At 37.8% G+C, this 22,203-nt stretch overlaps 1 protein-coding gene across 1 annotated transcript in view; it reads right to left on the reverse strand.

Moving 5' to 3' along the window:
• Window positions 1–4,733: 4,733 nt before the first annotated feature.
• The window catches only part of SATB2 (SATB homeobox 2), a 218,434-nt gene continuing 200,964 nt past the window's right edge, over window positions 4,734–22,203 (reverse strand). The window contains exon 11 of the mRNA XM_006889070.1: window positions 4,734–5,265. Coding sequence (XP_006889132.1) covers window positions 4,804–5,265 — 462 coding nt within the window. The 3' untranslated portion in view covers window positions 4,734–4,803. The remainder of the gene's footprint in view (window positions 5,266–22,203) is intronic.

Consider the following 22,203-nt stretch of genomic DNA (forward strand, 5'->3'; position numbering starts at 1 on the left):
ATCATCCTGAACCATGAGGAAGAGGAGCCTGCAAGAGGACAAGTGTAGGGAATCTAAGTTCCTGACAACAAATCTTGCTTTGATAGGAGCCTCCTCTACGCAAAAAAAGATTAATTTACATTGAATGAGTACTTTGTGGGTGTGAGTCTTTCTTATTATATGCAGCTGAAATGAATCCTAAATTACCTTGTAAGAGAATTCTAGCTCAGTTATTTCCTTCTCTAAATTCATAGCCTTTGTCTACACCATTTATTAAGCAAATCTCTGTTTGAAGACAACTATTGGATGACTATTTCACTCTTCCTAGACTTTGTATTTTTCCAGCATGTTTTATCCTCCCTAAAGGGAGAAAGTGAAGTCATATTTTCCTCAATGTTAGCTCAGTTCCCAGGAAATGATCTGGCATAGAGGTCACGCTTTAGTTACACTTTTTGAGTGAATAGAGTATAAGTTTAATAAATGTTTACTGTATGATTTTGGCATTACTACTCTGTAGAAAGAATGAGGGGATTTCTACCCAACTTTTCTGTGTGGTTTAATGTTCTTGCAGAACCGCAGGTGAAAAAGGTTGGGTTGATTTGACTCTTCTAATCTGCCTTTAGTTGACTGGTTGGCGTTGTCATGTACTGTGGAGTCAAAGCCAACTCATAGTTTACCCTACAGCAAGTTTTCAGAGTCAGTAAATTGTATGAGAGGAGATTGTCCAAACTTCTCCAGAGGAGGATTTGGTATGTTTGAATTGAGTGCCTTTGGGTTTCTGGTACAACAATGCTCCCTAATGAAGGTATTTTAAATCTTCATTTAAAACACGACAAAGACAAATAGCTGTTAAACTATTTTTTCTAAGAAAAAAAAATAAGATAAAAATTCAGGCTATAAGTGATGGCTTGAGATGCTATGAGTTTCTGTTGAAAAATTTTACTTTGCTCTTGATAATAGAAGTCTCTAGCACAAAGACCACTTGGTCAGCTGTAACCCATCTATGGGCAACCAAACCTACCACATTTTGACTTTGTTATCTCTGGTGGAGTCGACTCCTGAAAACACACCCTCACGCATGTGGAAGCTACTTGTATGAAAAGTCAGATTATGTCACAAATGTTTTCCTTCCACGTCTTTATCCCAAAAGTAGAATACATTTGCATAAATATTTCAACCTGTGAACCTCAACTTTCTCTTTAAAACTCTTCTGTGCTGTGTGCTTTTGTCTAACTGTCTCTAAATGCCCAGTTTTCACAACTGTCCTTAAAATACAGCTACAGAGTCTGTGAACCGCTATCAGGGGAAAAAAGTGACATGAAACTGAGGAAGAAAGGAAAGTTACATCTGTACGTCAAGCAAATACATAAAAGCGAAAAAAGAAACCAGAAAGACCAATTTATAGTATCCAGAGAAATCACTTTTTAATTTACTTTCCCTTTGCCAGTTCTTAAGCTGAGCACTTGCTCTTTCCTTATTAACTTTTAGTCTTTTGAGCAATTTTTTCCATTGTAAGCACTTTCTAAAAAATCATTTTCACACATTTCTCAGATCCATCAATCCTTCCGGCATTCCTCTCTGTACACATTATGGTACCCGGGGTCTAAATATAAAAGACTTTTATTATGTCCATTAACCATGGACATATGTGCTCCAAAAGTTTCCTGACACGCAGTCATTTGTGGTTTTTTAATTATAAACAGAAAATATTCACTAGAAAAATAAAGAAGCAAGTCCATAAATACATCTTTATACATTTGAGTTTTGTTTGTATATGGCCAAACGATTGGAGAAATGACTCTCCGCATCTCCAGCTTCAGGACGTGTGTGCCTGTGTTTATATACGCCAGAGACACTCTTCCATTCAGACGTGCAACTAAATTCAGATATCGGACAGACCCCAAACATCCGTAAAGGCTGCGACCTCCGTCTTGCTTCTCAAATAAGAGAACAGAGTTCCCTCAGACTCACGAGTTTCACTCTTTGTGAAAATTTAAACAGGAAAGAGGGCAAGGCCTGGTAAAATACTTGACAAACAAAGTCATATTTATTGAATGCGTTTTATTTTAACAACCAAAAAATTCTAACAGCCTAACAATGCACATAAGTTAAAAATTAATTATCACTTAGTGATAACAAAGATAGTTGATTTACATGGAAAAAAAAGAACATTTACAATATGTTAATCCTTATTCACATTGTTGATACTGCAATAAAACACAATTTGTTGTTGGTTTGTCTTTTGTTTTTTCATTTCACAAAAAAAAAAGGCGGGAAATTGTGCTTTGTCAAGAGGCACTACAAGAGAAAGTTTCTTCTTCCAAATAGATATTATATGACAGATATTGAATAAATAGACATATATGCATTGTAATTCGCAAAGATCTGGCAAGACCACAGGCTAAAATGCCCACAGATTCACTTAGAACCACTGCGAACTAGGCAGTGAAATTAAAAAATAAAAGGCAAGACTTAGCATTGAAAAATACCTAATAAATTTTTGGTTGAAGTGTAAAAGATACCAAATGTGGATGCCATCGATAGATGAACCACCTCGTAAGAGCTTGGCAAAATCCGTTTCCATTACGTGTACAGAGTGACCTTCAGCAACAGTGTAAGAAGACAATTTGGAAAGAGTAACTCGGAGATGCGGAAGCAGCCCCCATGGACTTTCTGATTAAAGCTGCAGCATACTACAGAAACGAGAAGGAGGGGCTCAGGGCTGAACTGCAGGCCCCCGGCCTTTTGCAAAGGTAGAGGACGCTCGTGTCAAGATCATTTGTTTTTAAACGTCATTACTGGAAAAAGTACAGGAAAATGTCCCTTTAAAAACTCCAGAGGTTACTGGGCAGCTAGAATTAGCTTGTATTGCAACATGTCTTCTCCCTGTATATTGTTAAGTTCTGAGTTAATATCTACACATAGAGGTTTCGTTTTTGTTTTTGAACTCCTACCTTTTATACCTTTCAAATATATAAATAGTATTAACAGTTATATTACAATGTTTGTGTAGTAAACAGAAAATAACTTTCAAAGTGATATTGCATGAGGTCTTTGACAAGGTTGCATGATAGCACAACTCAAAAAAAGAAAGGGAAAAAAAAAAAGATCCAACTGCGTGGGACTGTCTGAAGGCCGTTCTGAAGCCTGGATCCACCAGGTGGGCTCCGCCAGTCCTGGAGGGGAGCTCTCTCCTCTTGCAGTTACTTTATGTAGAAGTGGAAACTAATGCTACTGGCATTTCTGATAGGAAGCTGGGAAAGGGGTGGAAAACTATAGTAGATTGCAGCTTTAATGCTCATTCCACTGAACAGCCAGTCAGCATTAGTTCTGCTTTACGTAAGGTAATTGCTATGTAGGTAACTGGGGAAATGTTTCCGTTTATGATGAGTAGGTGATTCCACTGAAATCGCTTCGCTTACTCTATTGCCTGGAGCTGTGCAATGATTCAAAAACAGGTTCTTGTTAGGGCGGCCATCCTAGGGGAAAGGGGCAGAGGTTTGTGCGATCAGGGACTGAGAATGTTTGAGTTCCGTGGGGAGGATGCGGACAAAGGAGACGAAGCCTGAAGTGAAAGAGAAATGAGAAACATCTTTTGTGGGAAGGGCAGGCTGTTGAGGGACTGGAAGGGGGAGTCCCTAGTAGTGGGCAGCAACTTCTTTTCCAACTTAATATTACACGGAATTATTTTTTTTAGTAAACAAAACAAATAACAACAACAACAAAAAGAAAACCCCACAAGCTACAACAATGAGCAGGCTTAAGATTTGAAGCCACGGGCAGGTAAATAAATTTCACAACAAAATGTGGCTCATACTATGAATTCCATATGTCCAACATCAAAATGTCATGTGATCACGGCTGCATTCATGGACACGTTTTCTCTGCATTCACTGAACTTCAGCTTGACTCATTTGGAATTCCACAGAAATGCATCTGTCCACGACAGTAAATGACAAGTTGAATAACGGAACATACCGAGTTATTGTAGATGTGCATTGTGTCTTTAAGAGAAATCTGACATGTATCATGTTAAGGTGCCCTGATTTTTTTTTCTCTTCCTTCCTTCCTCTTTCTCTATTTTATTTGGCAGTGTTAATTAATTTTCTTAAATACATACCTCAAAAATTACCCATCAAGCTGCCAGATAGGAAGCCATAAAATTAAAAATGTGTAAAAAAAAAATTAAATCAGGGACAAACACAGAAAATAAATAGGAATTCAAAAATAGTCACCCCACCCTGAGAGCAGGCCGCAGTTTCTCAAAAAGCCAAAGCGACTCACTGTGAAGTGGCTTTCATTTGTTGGTTTGTTTGTGTTTTTAATACATAAACAAGTCTTTTCTTTAAGAACTCATTTCACAGTCTATTCTTTCAGATTGTAAAGTTCTCTGTCCCATGCAATTTTAATATATATATGTAAATATATAGATATATACATATACATACACACACACACTTGTAGCTTCCTTCGTGGATGGTGTAGGTCTCTTCATCCTGAATCTTGCTTGGCGTCTCCTCTCTGAGTGCAAGGACAATGAAGGCAGACTCTCCTGTGATTACAAGCACTAAGACCCAGTTCACTGGCAAAGTGTAACACTTCAGTGTCTTTGCCAAGGTGATGTCTGACTCAGAAATACTGAACTGATTCAGTCTACAGGTATATTCTGTGCAACAAAAGAAATGTCCAAAAGGGTAAGAAAATCCAAAAGGATAAAAATAAAATAAAGCAAAAAAATCTATTTTTTTTTTTTAAAAAAAATGAAAGAACCTCGAACAGAAAATCCTTGGACCGATGTATTGCTTTTCCTGGTGGGAGTTCACATTATCTCTGGTCGATTTCGGCGGGGACAGCCTTGCTTTTGTCAGCGTTTTCCTCCTCGGCCTCCACTTTGTACATCTCCTCCGAGCCTTCTTCACTGTCGTTCTCCTCCGACTCCGTCAGCAGCTCCTCGTCCTTATACTCGGCCACGTCCACCGCAGAGCCCAGGTGTTCCTTGAGCTTCCCGTGATGCTTCACGTGGTACCTCTGGTTCTGGAAGAACTTGATGATGGTGTGTTTAGGGAGATCCAGCTGAGCCGAAAGTGTGTGGATGGCTTCCTGGTCGGGATACAGGCCCACATCGTGAATAAAGCTTTGGAGGATTCCCAGGGCTTCTAAGGAGATCTTTGTGCGAGACCGGGGCTTTTTGGCACAACTGTCTTCAGATGGAGGAGGTGGGGGAGGTGCCTCTTCTCTGGGAGGGGAGCTCTCCTTGGCTGGCTGAGACGGCTGTCTATGAAGGACCTGAAAAGTGCATTATAAAAAAAAAAAAAGAAAGACAATTTGACTCATAACTTTCCTTTACAAAAGTCACTACTCTTCTGAATTAACTCTCTAGTACTGGATGGGAACAATGAAGATTCAGTGGGAGAATTCTTGCCTTCCATCGAGGAGGCTCAGATTCCTGACCAAGAACATTTCATGCACAGTCAATGTCTACCTGCCCATGGAGGCCCGTGGAAGAGGTTTTAGAGGTGCTTTTGAATTAAGACCGGCTGGGGAAGAAGGCCTCATGATCTACTTCTGTAAGGGAGCTGTGGAGGCACAGTCTCTAGGGAGCTGGGCTGCTTACCTAAAGGACACACCCTCTAGTGGTTCAAATCCACCAGCAGCTTTGAGTCAGTTCTAATTAGAAGGTAACAGGAGAGGGAGAGAGGAAGAGAGGGAGAGAGAGAAGGAGGAGGAGGAGGAAGAAAGGGAGGGAGGAAGGGTGAGAGACCCTATATGGTCACTGTGCATTGTAGTCTTCTTGGCAGCAATTAGAAAAGAGAGGCAGTAACACAGGAGAGTGTGGGAAAGCTCCACCCCTAATCTCATCATTGGCCTATGTGAGCAGGCAGGCTTCATGAAAACAGGGAGGTAGCAAGGGAGCCTAAAGGGGCATTTTGGCCACTGCTCACCCATTACAACAGTGGCAACACACTATAATAAAAAGGATACCATAAATGGCCCCATTAAAATGTATTACATCAGTTCCAAAGACCAATACCCTATTTTCTATACTCACATCCTTATCTATCTTTCTGACCCTTCTAAGACAATTTAAAACAGAGTCGACATTTTTTAAAAAATAACATTCTTCTGATTTACCATTCTGTCATGACTGAATGATAATTTTTTTTCAAGATAAAGGAGAAAATGAAAAATATTCCAAAACGTAGGGGACAATTGGCCCAATCAATAAAGAGAACATAGTGACAGATAAAGACTGTCTTGCTACCATCCATACCACTATTATGATGGGCACCACACACTGCCCATAAGATCATAAGATTCAATATTTTAATTTGAAAGTGTCAACATCATAGCAAGCATTTAAGGAAAAGGTATCTGTCACAACTTAGCCTAAGACCATCTGATTAAAAAAGAATTTGTCATCAATGTGGAAATGTCAGTCTTCTATCTAGAACCGAATACATATGAGGGTATATGTAATTCCCACTCAAATAAGGTAACAATAAGAGAATTGTGAGCTTTTCAAGTAATAATCAAGTGATGGTGAAACAATCAGATGCAAATAAGAATATCTTTAATAATAAGCTGACTGCCAGTGGCAGAAAGAAATTTAAAACAGAGCGATAAAAACAGTGGCACTAAAAGCCCATATAATGTGGACCAATTAAAATGAATGTTCCTGGCATTTTCTTTACCACTTTCAACTAAGAGTAAACTCATGTGGTCCGTTGTGGTAAGCTGGCATCAGCAAAAAAGTGAGAGCTACGTTACTTAAACATCCTAATTATACCCGGCAGGGAGAACACAGCTGCATGGTGGGCCTGCGTGGCTCACGTCAGTCTTGGTGGCTAAAAGATATTTGCTCTGAGGCTATAATCTGGGCGGCCTGAACACTGTAATAAATGAACCTCCAGGTTAACAGGTGAGTATTTTTGTTCCTGATGAGGGAAAGAAGAGTCTGACATTATAGAGAGAATATATATGCGAGCGACATACACTCAAGCACGAATACCCTGCATTAGAGCAATTGTGTTAATTGGAAAACAAAAGAGAATTAAAATGCCCCATTTTCTAAATTATGCTTGCCTTCTGTAGTAAAAGTCAGCATAACGGTTCCATTTAATTGAATAATTAGATTGGTTCTTTAGGGGTTTTCCATTGTGCACTGGTTAGATTTAAAAGGATTTTCCAAAACTGTGCTTTGAAGTTACTACAATCTTTCTGCTTGATAGGGTTTGTTCTTCTTCAGTCCAACCAATTGGCCTACTGCATCTCCCTTCGTTCCTCAGACTCTAGCGGTAGAAATATGTATGTGCATAGAAGCCACACATGAAATATAGAAACAATAATAGCTACCAAGTCATGAACACTCATTCTAGCCAGGGCAGTTCTAAGAACGTTACGTGGATTAATCCATTTAATCCTCATAGCTAGCGACAAAGACGGCATCTGGATCAAGAACAAACTGGAAACACAGCATTTCAAAAGAACCCTCTAAATTCAACATTATAAACATAGGTAGCTGTGGCATTGAAATGACAGCTTTCAAGAGAACAACGGCAATGGTACTGTCCGTCACAGAATAGGAAGTGTTATTCAGAGAGGTAACAGATTTTTCCCCCCATTAAATCTAAATAATGCAAAAGCTAAATCATCTTTCAGCAGACAATATTCTAGTGAGTTGGGTAGCAGTACATATCTACACCATGTCTACAAAGAAGATTAAATGGTAGCTCTGGGATCTTTGAACAGATAAAGAAAGGACAGCTATAGCAAAGCATGACAAAATAAGGAGCTCTATGCTTGAAAGTGACTTAGCACTGACCAAAGAGCCTTGTCAATTCTCCATTAGACTGGCATTTTTTCTTTGGCTATAACTTCTTTTCCAACTACAATATGCATAATATCTAAGATTAAAATGTTCCTAAAATTATCTGTTCCAACTATCTATTTATTCTCTTCAGTCAATTTCTAAGGAGCTCTGGTAGTCTAGTGGTAAGAAGTTGTGCTGCAGTCCTCAAAGCATGTGGTTTGAATCCACCAGCTGCTCCACTGGAGAAGGATGGACAATCTCTTCCTGTCAGACTGAACTCCTCTGAAAACGCAATGGAGGGTTCGTTACACGTGATTTCCAACTGGATGGCACAACAACACCACCACCACAGTCAATGTCTAAAAGAATTCATTACCTTAAGTCACTTTCTAGAAGAAGGAAAAATACATACACACATTTCTTCTCCAGTCAATAATAGTAGCTTAATAGTATGATTTTTCAAGAAATTCTTCCTTATATGGAAAACTGCTTCCTCTCCCCCCAACAGTAACCACTCTGAACAAAAGAAAGCACAGCCTACAGGGTTGCTCCTTAGAGGCAAGGAATTTGAAACTCCATCTCACATAGACTGGGCATGTTATCAGGAGGGGTCAGTTTTGGGAGAAGGATGTCATGCTCAGAAAGGTGGAAGGTCAGTGCAAGAGTGGAAGACATTGGATGAAATGACTGACACAGTGACTGTGGCAATGGGGTCAGGTGTATCAGAGATGGTGAAGTTGGCTCCAGACAGGGCAGCAATGGTGGCGGCAATGGCAACAACAACAACAACAACAACCACCACCACCACCACCTCAGACAGTTATGTGATGAAGTAATTATCCTCCACTTTCCAGTAATGCAAGAAGCTCTGGTGCCCAGACAGGAAGCACTTTGCTGCTGACCAAAAGTTGGGAGCTCAAACCTGCCAGTGCCTCTGTTGGAGTAATATTGAGCAATCTATTGTGAAGATTAACCTGTTGCAGTCAAATTGCTTGTGACTCACAGCAACCTTGGAGAGGCCAGAACTGCCCCGTAACATCACCAAGGTGTCACTCTTTGCCGAAACTGACTACCACGTCTTTCTCCTCAGGACTGGCTAGAGGGTTTGAACCAGCAACTTTTTTGCTAACAACTGAGAACTTAACCGCTGTGCCAGCAGGAATCTCCTCTTATTAAAATGACAGCCAAGAACATCAGTTCGATGCTGCCCCGTGAGGTTGCGATGAGCCAGAATTAGACTCAACAGAACCCAGCAGCAACAGCGGTTAGACTTATTAACTGGCAAAACTTTCTAAAAAGTAGTCTTATATCCAAAAAGTAAGTTACAAATCCTGAGTATATTTATCTACACAGGTGACTATGGCAATGAGCTTGAGCGTGTCGGACATTGTGAGGATGGTAAAGGAGAAGATAGCACTTGGAATGCTTCTTCACAGAGTTGCTATGAGTTGTACTTGACAGCAACAACCCTGAAATATAAATACGAGTAACTTATTTTTATGGAAATACAAATAACTTATTCAAGTTATTCCTAGGACATAAATAGGAAGCTAAGTCTAATAAGTTAATTTTTTGTTGAAAGTTCTCTGGGATGAAATATGACATGTATGAATATAAATGGACATGAAGATGGTGATGAAGGAAGAGGAGTTGTAAATATATTCAAAATTAATATATTTGAAGTTGAAACTTTGAAATTTCCTGTTCAGACACAAAACACCATCCTAATATGGACACATGGTTCACAATTGCCTTCAAAACCAAAAACTTTGAAAACAAAAGAAAATGGTATGATGACAAAAGTTGACTAAGAGAGATGAAGCGGTTCTTCTTAAAGCTTACGGTGTTCAAATAGATTTTGAAGGTCTCAATGAAAACCAGCTGGGAGCCATGTGTAAAATATAATGGCTCTTGCCTGGAGGGAAGGAAGTGAGATCCCGAATGATTTAGTTTAGGAAAGTATATAATCCACTGTATCATTATGAAGTGAAGTGGATTACTTATAATAAGCCAAGACTTTGTGGTCTTTTTTATATAGAGAAAATGAGAAATTATTAAGGAGGTGACTGGATGGGATGTGAATGGGGCACAGTAGTAACTGAAATGAAGCTTCTCAGGAGATTGCCTTGCTTGGGTATCTATTTAAGTTGATAGGAACAATTAGTTGGAAGCCTATATGCAGAACTCAATAAGAATTTGTCATATAAATATAAATTAAATAATGTTAATTTAAAAATATACTCTCTATAAAATACCATTTACCTGAGGTATTCAAACTTAACAGCCTAGTGCACCCCTTATTATATACTCTTTCTTCCAAATGAACAACTTAATGTGGGCTCAAAAATTTAGCTGGGAAAACTTAGCAATTGTAATAATGTAAATATTATTGCAACTATTAATATAACAAGAAGTCATGGTGGTAAAGTGTGCAAAATATTGACCTCCTAACCAGAGAGTCCTGAGTAAGGAGTTGTGCTGCCAATTCAAAGGCACACAATTCAAATTCACCAGCTTCTCTGTGAGAGAAATATGGGTAATCTCCCTTGCTTCACTTACAGTCTCTGAAAGTCTGCTGAAGGGTCAATCATGTATTCGTTCCAACTTGATGGCACATAACCACCACCAAAAGATGAGAAGTTTTGATCCTCTAACTTCTAGAAAGGAGAAAGATGAGGCAGACTAACCCTATAAAGACTTAAGTCGTGGAAATCCAGTGGCAGATAAGCATGAATTGGAAATGACTCACCAGGACAGGGTTTAATTTTTATTTTATTTTACTAGCACAATAATACACAATATTATGATATAAATATTATTGGAATTACTAATATAAAAATGAGGAATAAAGAGTAAAATGTAAATAGTGTAATATAATCGGTATAAATAATATAAATAACGATTAATAATAATGTAAATATTAATATAATGATTATGTATTAGTCATCTACTGGATAATAAGTTATATACTAGTGCACCATATGCCTGGCATACAGCAAGTGATGAATAAATCTTTGTCCTGACGCATTAAATTAATTCCACTTTCTTCTTTTCCTTTACGTGAGCTATTATTCTCACTCAGCACAACTAGTTATTAATTTTTCATATTTTTACTCTTTTGCAACAAAACTGTATCTAAAACGTAAAGACACTATCACTTATCATAGGGACTTAGCTTTTAAGCCTATCCAAAAGCAAGGATACGAGGCAGGATGTATCAAGTGGCTCAGGGCAGGGAACTAGTGCAGCTGTTTCTGCTGGGAACTGAGCAAACCTCTGAAATACCATTTTCATTGGAAAAAACAACTAATACAAACTGTAGTCATTAAAACTGGGTAATTGGCATGTTATCTTCTAAAAAAGGAATGAACCAAACCATTCAATCTAGGGGAAATACCTGAACATATTTATTGCCAATGATGAAATGTGAACTTTTAAATAAAATTTACCATTTTTGAAAATGTGTATTTGCCACCATGAGCTTGAGAGTTTCCTAATAAAGATTGTTTTATTAAATTAACAGTGATTTAGCAAATGTGGATTTTAAAATATTGTGTGATATAATATGTCAGCATTTAGAAAGGGAGTATAAATTATTTAACAATTATTTTCAAAATGGCTGATGCCATGATTATAGTCATAAATAGGAAGGAGATTAAGATTAATTCAAAGTACAGGGTGAGGGAATAGACTCTAATGAACAAAAGATGAAATGATGAAAAATACCTGGATAAGATTCAGAACTTTATTTCACAACTCACCTTTAAGAAACTAATCTGTAGAGTTTTCTATAGTATTAGAGTATTACAATTCTCTTAGAAGGTTATTTAAAAATTCCTTCTCTTTCAAATACATGACTTTGTGAGGCTTGGAATCAGTGTGTTTTCTTAACGCAGATAGGGAATAAATACATTTTGGGAAAAAATAAAGTAATGCCTCTCTTCTCTTTTTGTTTTGATGTTTTTAGGTGCTGTCGAGCCAACTATGACTTATAGTGACCCTACGAATGAACATCAGCCCTGAATCCTTTCCAATCTTGTGCCATCCTCATCTTCTTCGACACACTTGAGCCTAGTGTTTCAGTCCTGGTGTCAATCCATCTCGCTGATGGTCTTTCTCTCTTTTGTTGACCTTCCACCTTTCCACATATGATGTACCTTTCCAAGGAGTAGCCTCTCCAAGCAACATGCCCAAAGTATGAGAGAGGAAGCTTCACTATCTTCGCCTCCAAGGAGCACTCTGGCTGGACTTTTTCCGAGACATATGTTCATTCCTTTGTATAGTTATTTTACGTGAAACTATATTACTTATGTCCATATGCATATAAAACCCAACCCAACCCAGTGACACCAGTCAATTCCACCTCTCAGTGACCCTATGGGACAGAGTAGATCTGCCTTTTGGGATTTCCAAGCCTGTAAATCTTTACAGAAGCCGACTGCATCACCTTTGGTGACTTCCAACCACTGACCTTTAGACTAACAGTGGAAAGCTTTAACCACAGGGCCACCACATTTCCTAGTTATAATTTTTTTTATAGTAAAGAAATATTTTTTTAATTTCTTGGGATTGCTTCTAAATACAGTGATTATTTGAAAGGCATTTGAGATTTCCTCAATAATTTTTAAGAGTGAAAAGTTGTCTGAGTTTGAGAAACTGTAGTACATGAATCATTTTCAACACATAGCCTGACCTTCTTCTGACAGGAAAACTATCATAAAATAAATGTAGACAAGGCAGATAGTTAAAATAAAAAACACTCCGAAACCCACCTTATTTGAGTCAAATCACATAGGACAGTCTTGGAGCATGTAGAACTTACACATTCATTACAATTTGCCTCTTGATTTATTACTCAAAGATATTTTCACAGACAAATCATATTCAAGACCCACAACTCAGCATTATTTCTAACTTCAAATGATGCTACTTGAGTTGGCGTTTATGGTTGTAATTTCACATCCTAACATTAAAAGGCTTATTAAAAACCATGGTTTAGTTTTGTTGCTTTTTTTGGATTATACAGTATCCTAAGGTCAAAACTCAGGAAATCTGTTATTAAAAAAAAAAAAAGAAGAAGAAGAAGTAGTAGTAGTATCCATGAAGTGATGACAAATTGCAGACTACAGGTGTTAGATTACATTTTGACTCCAGGCAGGTTTAATATAAGTTGGTTTCCTTTTACAATTGCTCTTGTACATATAGCTAGAGGTAGGGGATTTAAAAGAGAACGAGAGAATAAGAAAAAAAGAGTGGTGCTCAATAAAAGAAGACCATGTCAGGAGAAATCAATACAAACAAGCAAAATGGAAGGAAGAATGACATGGAAATATGTGTTCAATTTCATCCAGCCTTAGTCTGAGTTTCCTTTAATATTGTAACTAAAACGCTATTGGAACATCGTGTATGTTTTTAATGCAGTTTAATAATTGTTTCTCAAAATAAACACTTTGGTCAAAGATAAAAGCATAAAAACACAGTGACACAATAATCTGTTAAAATAAACTTGAGGGTTGGAGGAAGCATGGTTATTAAAACAGCCTTTGGCTTATATTATTTCCTCTTTGGTAATAAACTCAGAACAACCATCCCAATAACTTTGGTAGAGTTAGAAGTAAAATATGTGTGTATGAATTTGTGTGTGTGTTTGTGTGCATGCCAGAAAGCAAGAGAGAGTGCATGTGTTTAAGTGGCTTTAAATGTGTATGTTGCCACCATTAGTATTATTGGGAGAGGCCAGAGAAGGAAGCACTGAAAAGATAGCTGGGTGAGCCACTCCTTCAATACAGATGACGAGCTCACAGAAAGTAAATGAAGATTAATAACCACACCTCAATCAAATGTATACTATGACAGCATAGAAAACAATGGTCTCTCCAGTTAGAACTTAACAGGGGGAAAAACACGGTTACATGGTGGACATAATGATAGTCTTCCCTATATCAGCACTATCTGAGAAATAGTTTTGTTTGGTAATTTAGTCAGGTCTACAGTATGCCTAACAGAATCCAGAAGATTGAGCAGGAGAAGACGATGCAGAATGGCTCAGAATACTTCCATTTATCTTTCAGCTCGAGAAAAAACTTTCTCTAGTCCACCCACTCCAATCCTGCCGGCTGACACATGTACACATTCATTTTCTCCCTGATCCTATGTACCTTCAACTTTAACATCTTCTTCAAATAAAGAAAAAAAGTTAAGTTTTTCTGTGGCTTAGCCTGAAAATTCACAGGAAAGCCTATCTCTAAAATTCAGATTCAAGGTTCTGGAAATATTAAAGCTTTTTTTAAAGATCTTAAACACTTAACCACTGATTTATTAAGGGGACATGCTTCTAACCCCAAAGTTCAAATCCACCAGCTATTCTGAAGGAGAAAAATGGACAATCCCCTCTGGTGTGATTTATAGCCTCTGAAAACCTCCTGGAGGGTCAGCTGTAGGTTAGTGCCAGCTCAATTACATAACAACACAATCACTAACCAGCTGCTTTTGAACTTCATTTCAACTCATGGCGACCCCATTACGTTATGGTAGAACTGTGTTCTACGGTGTTTCAAGGTTCAGTTTTCACAATTAGATTATCACGACTTTTCCTCCAAGGTGTCTGTGGATAGACTCAAACTATCAGTCTTTTAGTTAGCAGCCAAAACTGTAGCTGCTTGTGCCGGTTACAAACTCCAGACATCTTCTTGTGTGACAATAAGAGAGTAATGCCAACATGAGCAAAACGGTTGTTTCTGGAATCCTGATTTTTAAATAAATGCATAGCTTGCTTTATGTGCACGATCTATAAAAGAGAGTGTCTTTTTTGTGGTAACAGGATGAATGAAAGTCGTTGCTGGATCAAGGTGAAGATAATCAGGGTACTAAAGTAAAAGAGTGGAATGGTAGAAGGCTTTAGGTCAAAGGAATTCACAGTACCTTAGAACACCAGCCTGGAGATTCCTAATACTGCAAAGGATCAAAAGGGAAAGATGTCCAAAGGTTTGAGCCATGGATGATTCATTGAAATTATTAAACATTTAATCCAGTTGGTTAAATAATTCTCAAATTAAATAGAAAATGTGACCCAAATGAAACCAACTTCATCAAGTGTGAATGATTCATGATCCAGTGCCCTTAGAAACTCCATTTTGAAGACAGATTCAAGTTTAACTTTTAAAAGTGTCAAAGAATCAGAACTCAAACCACCCCCTTCAAACATCTATATATTTATAAACCCAAAACCAAAAGCATAATTTAGAATAATTATTTTGAAAATAAAGGGCTGCAGTGATGTAAGATACGTGTTCAACTGCTAATTGAACAGTCAATGGTTTAACTCAATGGCACATAAGAATACAATAAACTATAAACAACACAATAATAAACTATCATGAAAATGTATACTCTTAAAAACCCAATAGATGGTAGCAGGGGTGAATGCATGTAATAGCAGTGGGTAGTTTCATAAAAAGTTAGAAACACAGATAATATGGAGGGAGAGAATAAAATAATAAATGTAAACTTTCAGTTACAGAGGCTCAGTAAGTTATTTGTCTTATAAAACACTACTAGTCCTGATTTACACGGAGATTATATAACATGACTTGATAGCCATGTGTCAAATTCTAAAGTTATTACAGTCATTTGATTAAAATTCTAAAATTATGACAGTCATGATTAGTACATTTGCAAAGTTCTTTGTCATCTTTTGGACTTCTTGATCTTCAAAATATTAACAGTAACAAATCAATCATGCTCTGTCAGTCAATACTATTGCATTTATTCTTTAGAAGAAGTGAATGCAGGAAATTGGGCTCAGATCTCAAGAAAACAAAAATTGTGCTCTGATATCACATCTAACAAAACTGTGCTACTTGCTGGTTAGCAAGTCAGTGAATAGAAAGTACAAAACTTTGTTGTTTCAATTTAAATTTTGAACATACATTCATATCTGTTTGAATATACACCTTTCAACTAAAATAAAAAATTAATAATAAAAATGGCAGAAGTTACTAATTAAATGCTTTTTGTTTAGATTTAAAAGCAAACACAAGGAAGAATTTAAGAAAAACTTACATATATTATACAGAAGTTCTTTTCTAAAATATTAATTTTCAATGAGTATAGAGGGATTTTTTACATTTGTGTATTATTTTTAAAAATCCAAAATACCCAATTTTATCTACAATCTCTAGCAAAAAAACGGAGACCCTTCCTGACAAATTAATTTAAGACCAAGTTTCAGATGAAGGTGAAAAATTCTCAAAATTATGATGTATTAGTAACATTGCAATCATGTTATTTCCAGTTTCTTAAAAAAAGAGACTGAATATTTTAAGGGAAAGGGTGTTTGGATTAGATTCTTTACTTGGGAGTAAAGCAGTGGGGGAGGAGGGAAGGAGTCCACATGTTTGAGGCCTCACAGGGACTATTTAGAGTTCCATGATAGGCCACATTTTCTGTGTAATTTTTACAGTTGGGGCACTCAGAAGTCAGAACAATCTGACAGTATGGTTAGTGAAAATATTAGATGTTCACCAATAAAATACCACCTCAGCATATTTTTTTTTTGCTTTCTGGAAGTAACCACTTAATAACAGGACTTGAGAAAACGGCACTGCGTGAATCAAACACATAAAAGTACAAATATTCCTTTTATAGAAAGCAAATCTTAAGCAGTGCATTATAATCAACTACTCTGGTAAAAGACAAAATATCTAGCATTCCCACACCAATGACACATTGCGGCTTATTATACCCTGAAGTCCTCACTGGTAAACAACGTCAAATGATCAAAGAAAGGTTTAGTCCTCAGACAGCAGCAGCAGAGGTTCCTGGTCCCTAAGGAGTGGCAGGAGAGATGCCCTGTGGTTTAGCACTTAGAAGGTGCTAAATGAGAGCTTAGTATACACAGTCTTTAGTTCTCAACTTCATTTAACTTCAGCAGAGATTGGCTTCCTTAGTATTTTTTTTTTAAAAAGAAAAGGAATTTTAAAATTAAATGAGGTGGTAAAACACCCAAGATCGTTGTGAGGTACCAATAGATTCATTTCAACTCATGGTGATCCCAAGTGACAGAGCCAAACTGTGCCACAGGGTTTTCTTCCGTGCACTGTCAGTGAGCGGATTCCAACTCACAGACTCTCCAATGGGTTTCTGGGACTTTAACTCTTCACGGGAGAAACGTACTCATCTTTCTCCCAAGGAGTCGCTGGTGGATTCCAACAGCTGGAGGTGCATGATCTTTGGGTCGGCAGAGCAACATGCTAAGGACTGCGCCATCAGAGTGCATCTGGGGTCTCTGACTGTGATTTGTACGGGAACAGATGGCAGGTCTTTCTCTTCTGAAGCCAAGCTTTAGTTTAGCAGCTGACTGACCACTGCATCACCAGGACTCCTTTCTTAGCAGAGTCTTAATTCTAGAGTTTTTCCTTCAAATTTTAAGTCAGTTCTTGTCTATCCTCCACATTAATGGAAATTGAGGAGCTTTTCCTTCTGACCTTTGTGATGGGTATACCAGGATGGGGTGGAAGTTTCACAGCATTCTGCACTTAGTCTAGGACTTCCTCAAAGCAATAGACATCTTTTCCCAGGATATCAAGACTGGTGGTAGAGGAATTCCTGAGGTCTTGAGCAAACCAGATTGGAGATGTCTTTTACTCCAAGGAAGATTCTGGTCTCCAAGCTACATATCAGCCATGACATGCCCATGTGATGAGCCATGCAGTGTCATTCTCTACCAATATCCACAAAGTGCAATTTCATCCCAATGCCACGATTCCTTGGCTTTTCTAAGGATATTTGCTTATGCTCGGTAGGGAGGCTGTCCTCAGAAACTGGAACTGTCAATTCATTATACTTTCAAATGGGAATTTGCTTACTGGTGGATTTAATAGCTGAGAACTCAGTGCAAAACAAACACAGTTACAAATGACATTCACGGGGAATTAATCATTAATGCTCTTGGTTGGTGCTTTAAGACCCCACCAGGTTGGCCCAGCAGAACTGAGTGTTCTTGCTGACTTTCTTCCCTTTCTTGAATCTTCACATTCAGTCAGCTCCATATCCTGGCGATTGCTCCCGCTACGTGATTCACTTTTTTCTCTCTGTACATTCTCGCTGCTGTAATTCAAATCTCTTGTCTGAATTACTACTGCAACTTCCTTCCAGTAAGTTGTCCTGCAACGGTCAACAACATCTTGCCAAAGCCTTCAGTGGCCTTCACATGGGTCAGGGAGGCTGGTGCCTGACTGTTCCCAGTGGTCCTGGTCCTGTTCTTGCACTTCCACGCCTGACTGTGACTGTGATTTGGGACCGAGGCTATGGTTCCACATACTCACAATGTCGCCATATTCCATGCCTCTGTGCCCACTGGAGATGCTTTTATGATGATGGACTCTTCAAGGGACCTTGAGCTACTTTATGGAAGCCATCTGGGTTCTCTGCTTTTGAGACTACAGTCCTAATGTGTCCACCTTTATTCTTTTCTTTCTTTATGCTTGTCCATTCTATTACATTGGTTTTGTATTGAAGGAGCCCCAGTGGTGTAGTGCTTAAGCAATAAATTACTAACTGAAAAGTCAGTAGCTGGAACCTACCAGCCACTCCTCTAGAGGAAAATGAGGAAGTCTGTTCTCATAAAGATTTATAAACCTGGACACTATATACGGCAGCTCTACTCTGGCCCATAGGGTTGCTATGAGTCAGAATTGATAACCATTGCAGTGGGTGTTGGGTTGGGTTCAATTCTTCTCTCTCTTTCTCTACTAATCCATGAGCTTCTTTAGGGTAGATTCTGAGTAACATTCATTCCCGCATACTTGATACTTAGTATGGTATCAGACATTATTTCTGAACAAATAGTTGAAACTTAAAATCTACCCCGAATTTCCAAACCACTTCTGTACCAGAAATAGCCCTATTATACAGACTAAAAGCCTTTTTAAAAAAAATTACACCACCTTTTATTAGCTCTAAGGGGGAAAGTGGCAAAAGCACCTCAGCATTCATTATAATAACTATCCTTATTTCTGAAAAGAGCTGAATTACAATAGTTTGTAATAGTTTATTAGTCACACATGAACACTGCATGAGTTAACAATGCAACACAGGGATTAACATAGTTCTTTAATTCCCACTGAAAAAAAATGACCTGATCAAAACATTTGTCAATGTGAGAAGTATGTTGAGGGTATTCCTGTTTCCAGGAACAAAAACAAAACTGAAAAAAGCCATCAGTTACCTTCCCCTCACCTCTTCCTCAATCTGCAGGAGTATTTCCTATTATCAGCAGAACTAAGAAGGTCTGCAGCTGAAAGCTTCCACGATGAGAAGAGGTTGTTGGTGTAAAACCGGGGGATGGAGGAGGAAAAGAAAATCAACCAAAACAACATTACACACACAAACCCAAGTAAAAGAGAAGCCATACAAAACAAAAGGAAGCCCTTGGACAAAACCAAACCAGATTTACAGAAACCGGATGTGCTTGCTTAAAAGTTGATTACAATGCAGAAAATGACAATCCTAAAAAAGGGAGCGAACAACCTTTCAACAGACTGAAAAGTGAAGGCGCACTTCCTTTTGACAACACGCTACAGAAAGCATGGAGTGTCTTGCCCAAAACAAACATTAAATGCCCAAAATGGTTTTCTTTGGAGGAGACTGAATGACGTTAACCCACGTGTGAAGAACCAACAAAGAAAGAAAAATAACAAAATTTATTCAAAGTATATGTTTCTCCCCAATTTTGATTCAACCGCTGTAGTTCCAATACCACACACTCCAAAATGAGCAAGGCAGATGGTTTAAAGTTAGGGCCAGAAATTGCTTTTACTGCTTCCTGCCTGCCTTTGTAGCTTATTTAGATTTTATCAAAATTTGTTTTTAAAAATATTCAACTAAAACTAAATAAATCATGGAGGTTAAATATAGAAAATGTAGAGACTAAATATAAGTCAGGTCTCATTTATACTTAAGAGAGACCAAAAAATAAAATTACTTTAGTCTTAGAGAATATTTTTATTTTGGGGGGTGAGAATGGGGGAGTGCCATTTTTTTAAAAGCTATTATGTTATTCTGACAGCCCAAATAGTGTTTAGCTTTGTCAGGGTCTCTGTTGGAATTAGAATTCCAGACTTAGCAAAGAATTCTATCAAATTTTATTATCATATTAAAACACTTGATCATGTGTACACTCAAGATTCCCAACTTTCTATTTCTGAGAACAGAACAGATTTAAAGAGATATTTTCAAAGTAGAACTGGTAAAGGGAATATTTGTGAAAAGTACTGTCAAAAAGGCAATCTATTTGGTAGACACAGAAAAGGCAAAAACTACCACATATACTGGAGCAATGGGTACTTATTCATCATCTCTGGATAAACCTTGCAAATCAATATGGTCCTCTTGATCTAAACTAAGGATGATATTGCCTAAAGGAATTCTCTAAGGTCAACAAACAATTAAGTGAAAGGTTTTGATGGAAAATGCTATTGACTTCTTTCATATCAGGCAGCTTCCTCGTTATCCTTTATGGGCTAAGTAGGTGCCAAGACATTAAACTGTCAATAATCTATTAATACTGAACAGTTACACTCTCTTTGCCTGAACCTGTAGGCAAATGCGTTCAAGCCAAATACCTGCTCTGAACTGAGGCAAATTCCCCAATCCCAACATGGAAATCAGGTCTTCATTCATTTTCTCTCAGCTTAAATAGTTACGAGTGTTGACAGAGTAGAAGAAAATGATGGAGATAATTATGGAGAGAAGAAGTGCTTATTCAGAGTTAAACTAACATGTGCTTTTTAAGAGATTGTGGAATGGACAGGGAACATGTCTTGGAATCTGACTTTTCCTTCTAAGCCATATTTAACAGTTTCTAAATTGAATGTAATAAACACTTTACAAAGAGAAATGAGAAGTTATTTAAAGTAAGGCCTATAGGTCCCTGCCACTCAGCATCTGGAAGGCAGTTACACATTAAGGAAGGGGGGGGTACTTTTAATGAATTTAATAGAGAAAAGCACTTTAATTAAATGCTGTCAAAGTGGATTGTATTAATGACTGTACACAGAGGAATTTAAAGCAAGCCAAGTTTATTTAGCAAATAGAAACTGGGCTTTCGAAGCCTGCAAGTATTTATGTTTCTACAGTTGCAGTGCATCTAGAAGATGATGGTGCCAAATGAAACCATTGAGTTATTAGATATGATTTTATTTATTGTGTATTATTTAAGTTTCAAAGGCCTCAGGGGGATGAATTTCATTTCCAAAATGAAATACTGCATTTGATAAAAAACAAAACAAAAACAACAAAAAACACCACACACCAAACTGCTGAGGAAAGAGAATATTGTCGCCCAGTCTTTTTGTGTGCCCTGGAAATTGATATATTGAGACAGGTGAATGAATAAGTGGGAACCCTTTTTCTAGCTTCATCCAGTCAGAATTCAGATCATTGCATCATTAGTGGTGGGGGAAAAGGAAAAACAATCTATAACAGTATGTCTTCTATGACTTTTTCTCCTATTTTTCCCTCCAGTGATTTACACAAAACATAATTCATTCTTTTACAGACAGCAGTAAGCTGAAAAATGACCAAAGCTCCTAGAAATCTCCAAGAAAATTTGGTTGCCACAATTTTCTTAACAAAAAACACAAGCAGCGCAGGCTCCTACAAAGGAAGAGGCATCAAATGTTTGACTGGGGGCAAAGATGGGGGTTGGAGTAGGTCTTCCTCAGTATCTTCTATCCAGAGGCTGACCACAGACAAGCCTATTATTAATGATAAGATTTTTTTAAAGAAACAAAATAGGTGTCTTAAGGCATGAAAGCTATGAAGATTGAAAAGCTAGGCTGCCTGGAAAATACTATGTGTGTGTGTCAAAATGATTTTCTCTACCGTTTGTAAAAATGTAATTACCCATGATATGCTATTATCCATGATTTGCTACAAGGGTGAGGGAGTTCGAGTGGCAGCCAAGGATTCGCCTTTGGTCTTTGGTCCCTGACACCACTGTGTCTGTGAGATCACAAACCACTGCCATGATTTACCACATCCCTCTTGCAGTTATATATACACCCTTTCAGTCTGTCTTTAAATGTTAATTCAAAACATGAGGGAGGGGAAGGAGGGAAACATGAGGATTGGAGTTGGGGGGAGAAGGGCGCCAAAAACACAAAACGCAGGCACCGATTTCCTTTGGGGAATAGAATAATGATCACAAATGGAGACTTTCAACTTTCTAAATAAATAATCTAATTTTTAATCATGCTTCCCTGTTCAAGCTATTTATTAATATCGTATGTTTGATCTGTGTCTTTGTAGTTCTGGAACTTATAAGCAACCCTGCCTTCCCATCTGTGCCAAGATGTCTTAGACTATTCTTTGAAATGCTGCAAATGCAGATGAATATGACATAAAATAGGAAC

This window comes from Elephantulus edwardii, unplaced genomic scaffold, assembly GCF_000299155.1.
Source record: "Elephantulus edwardii isolate Elephantulus edwardi_28Jun2011 unplaced genomic scaffold, EleEdw1.0 scaffold00075, whole genome shotgun sequence".
Lineage (NCBI taxonomy): Eukaryota > Metazoa > Chordata > Mammalia > Macroscelidea > Macroscelididae > Elephantulus > Elephantulus edwardii.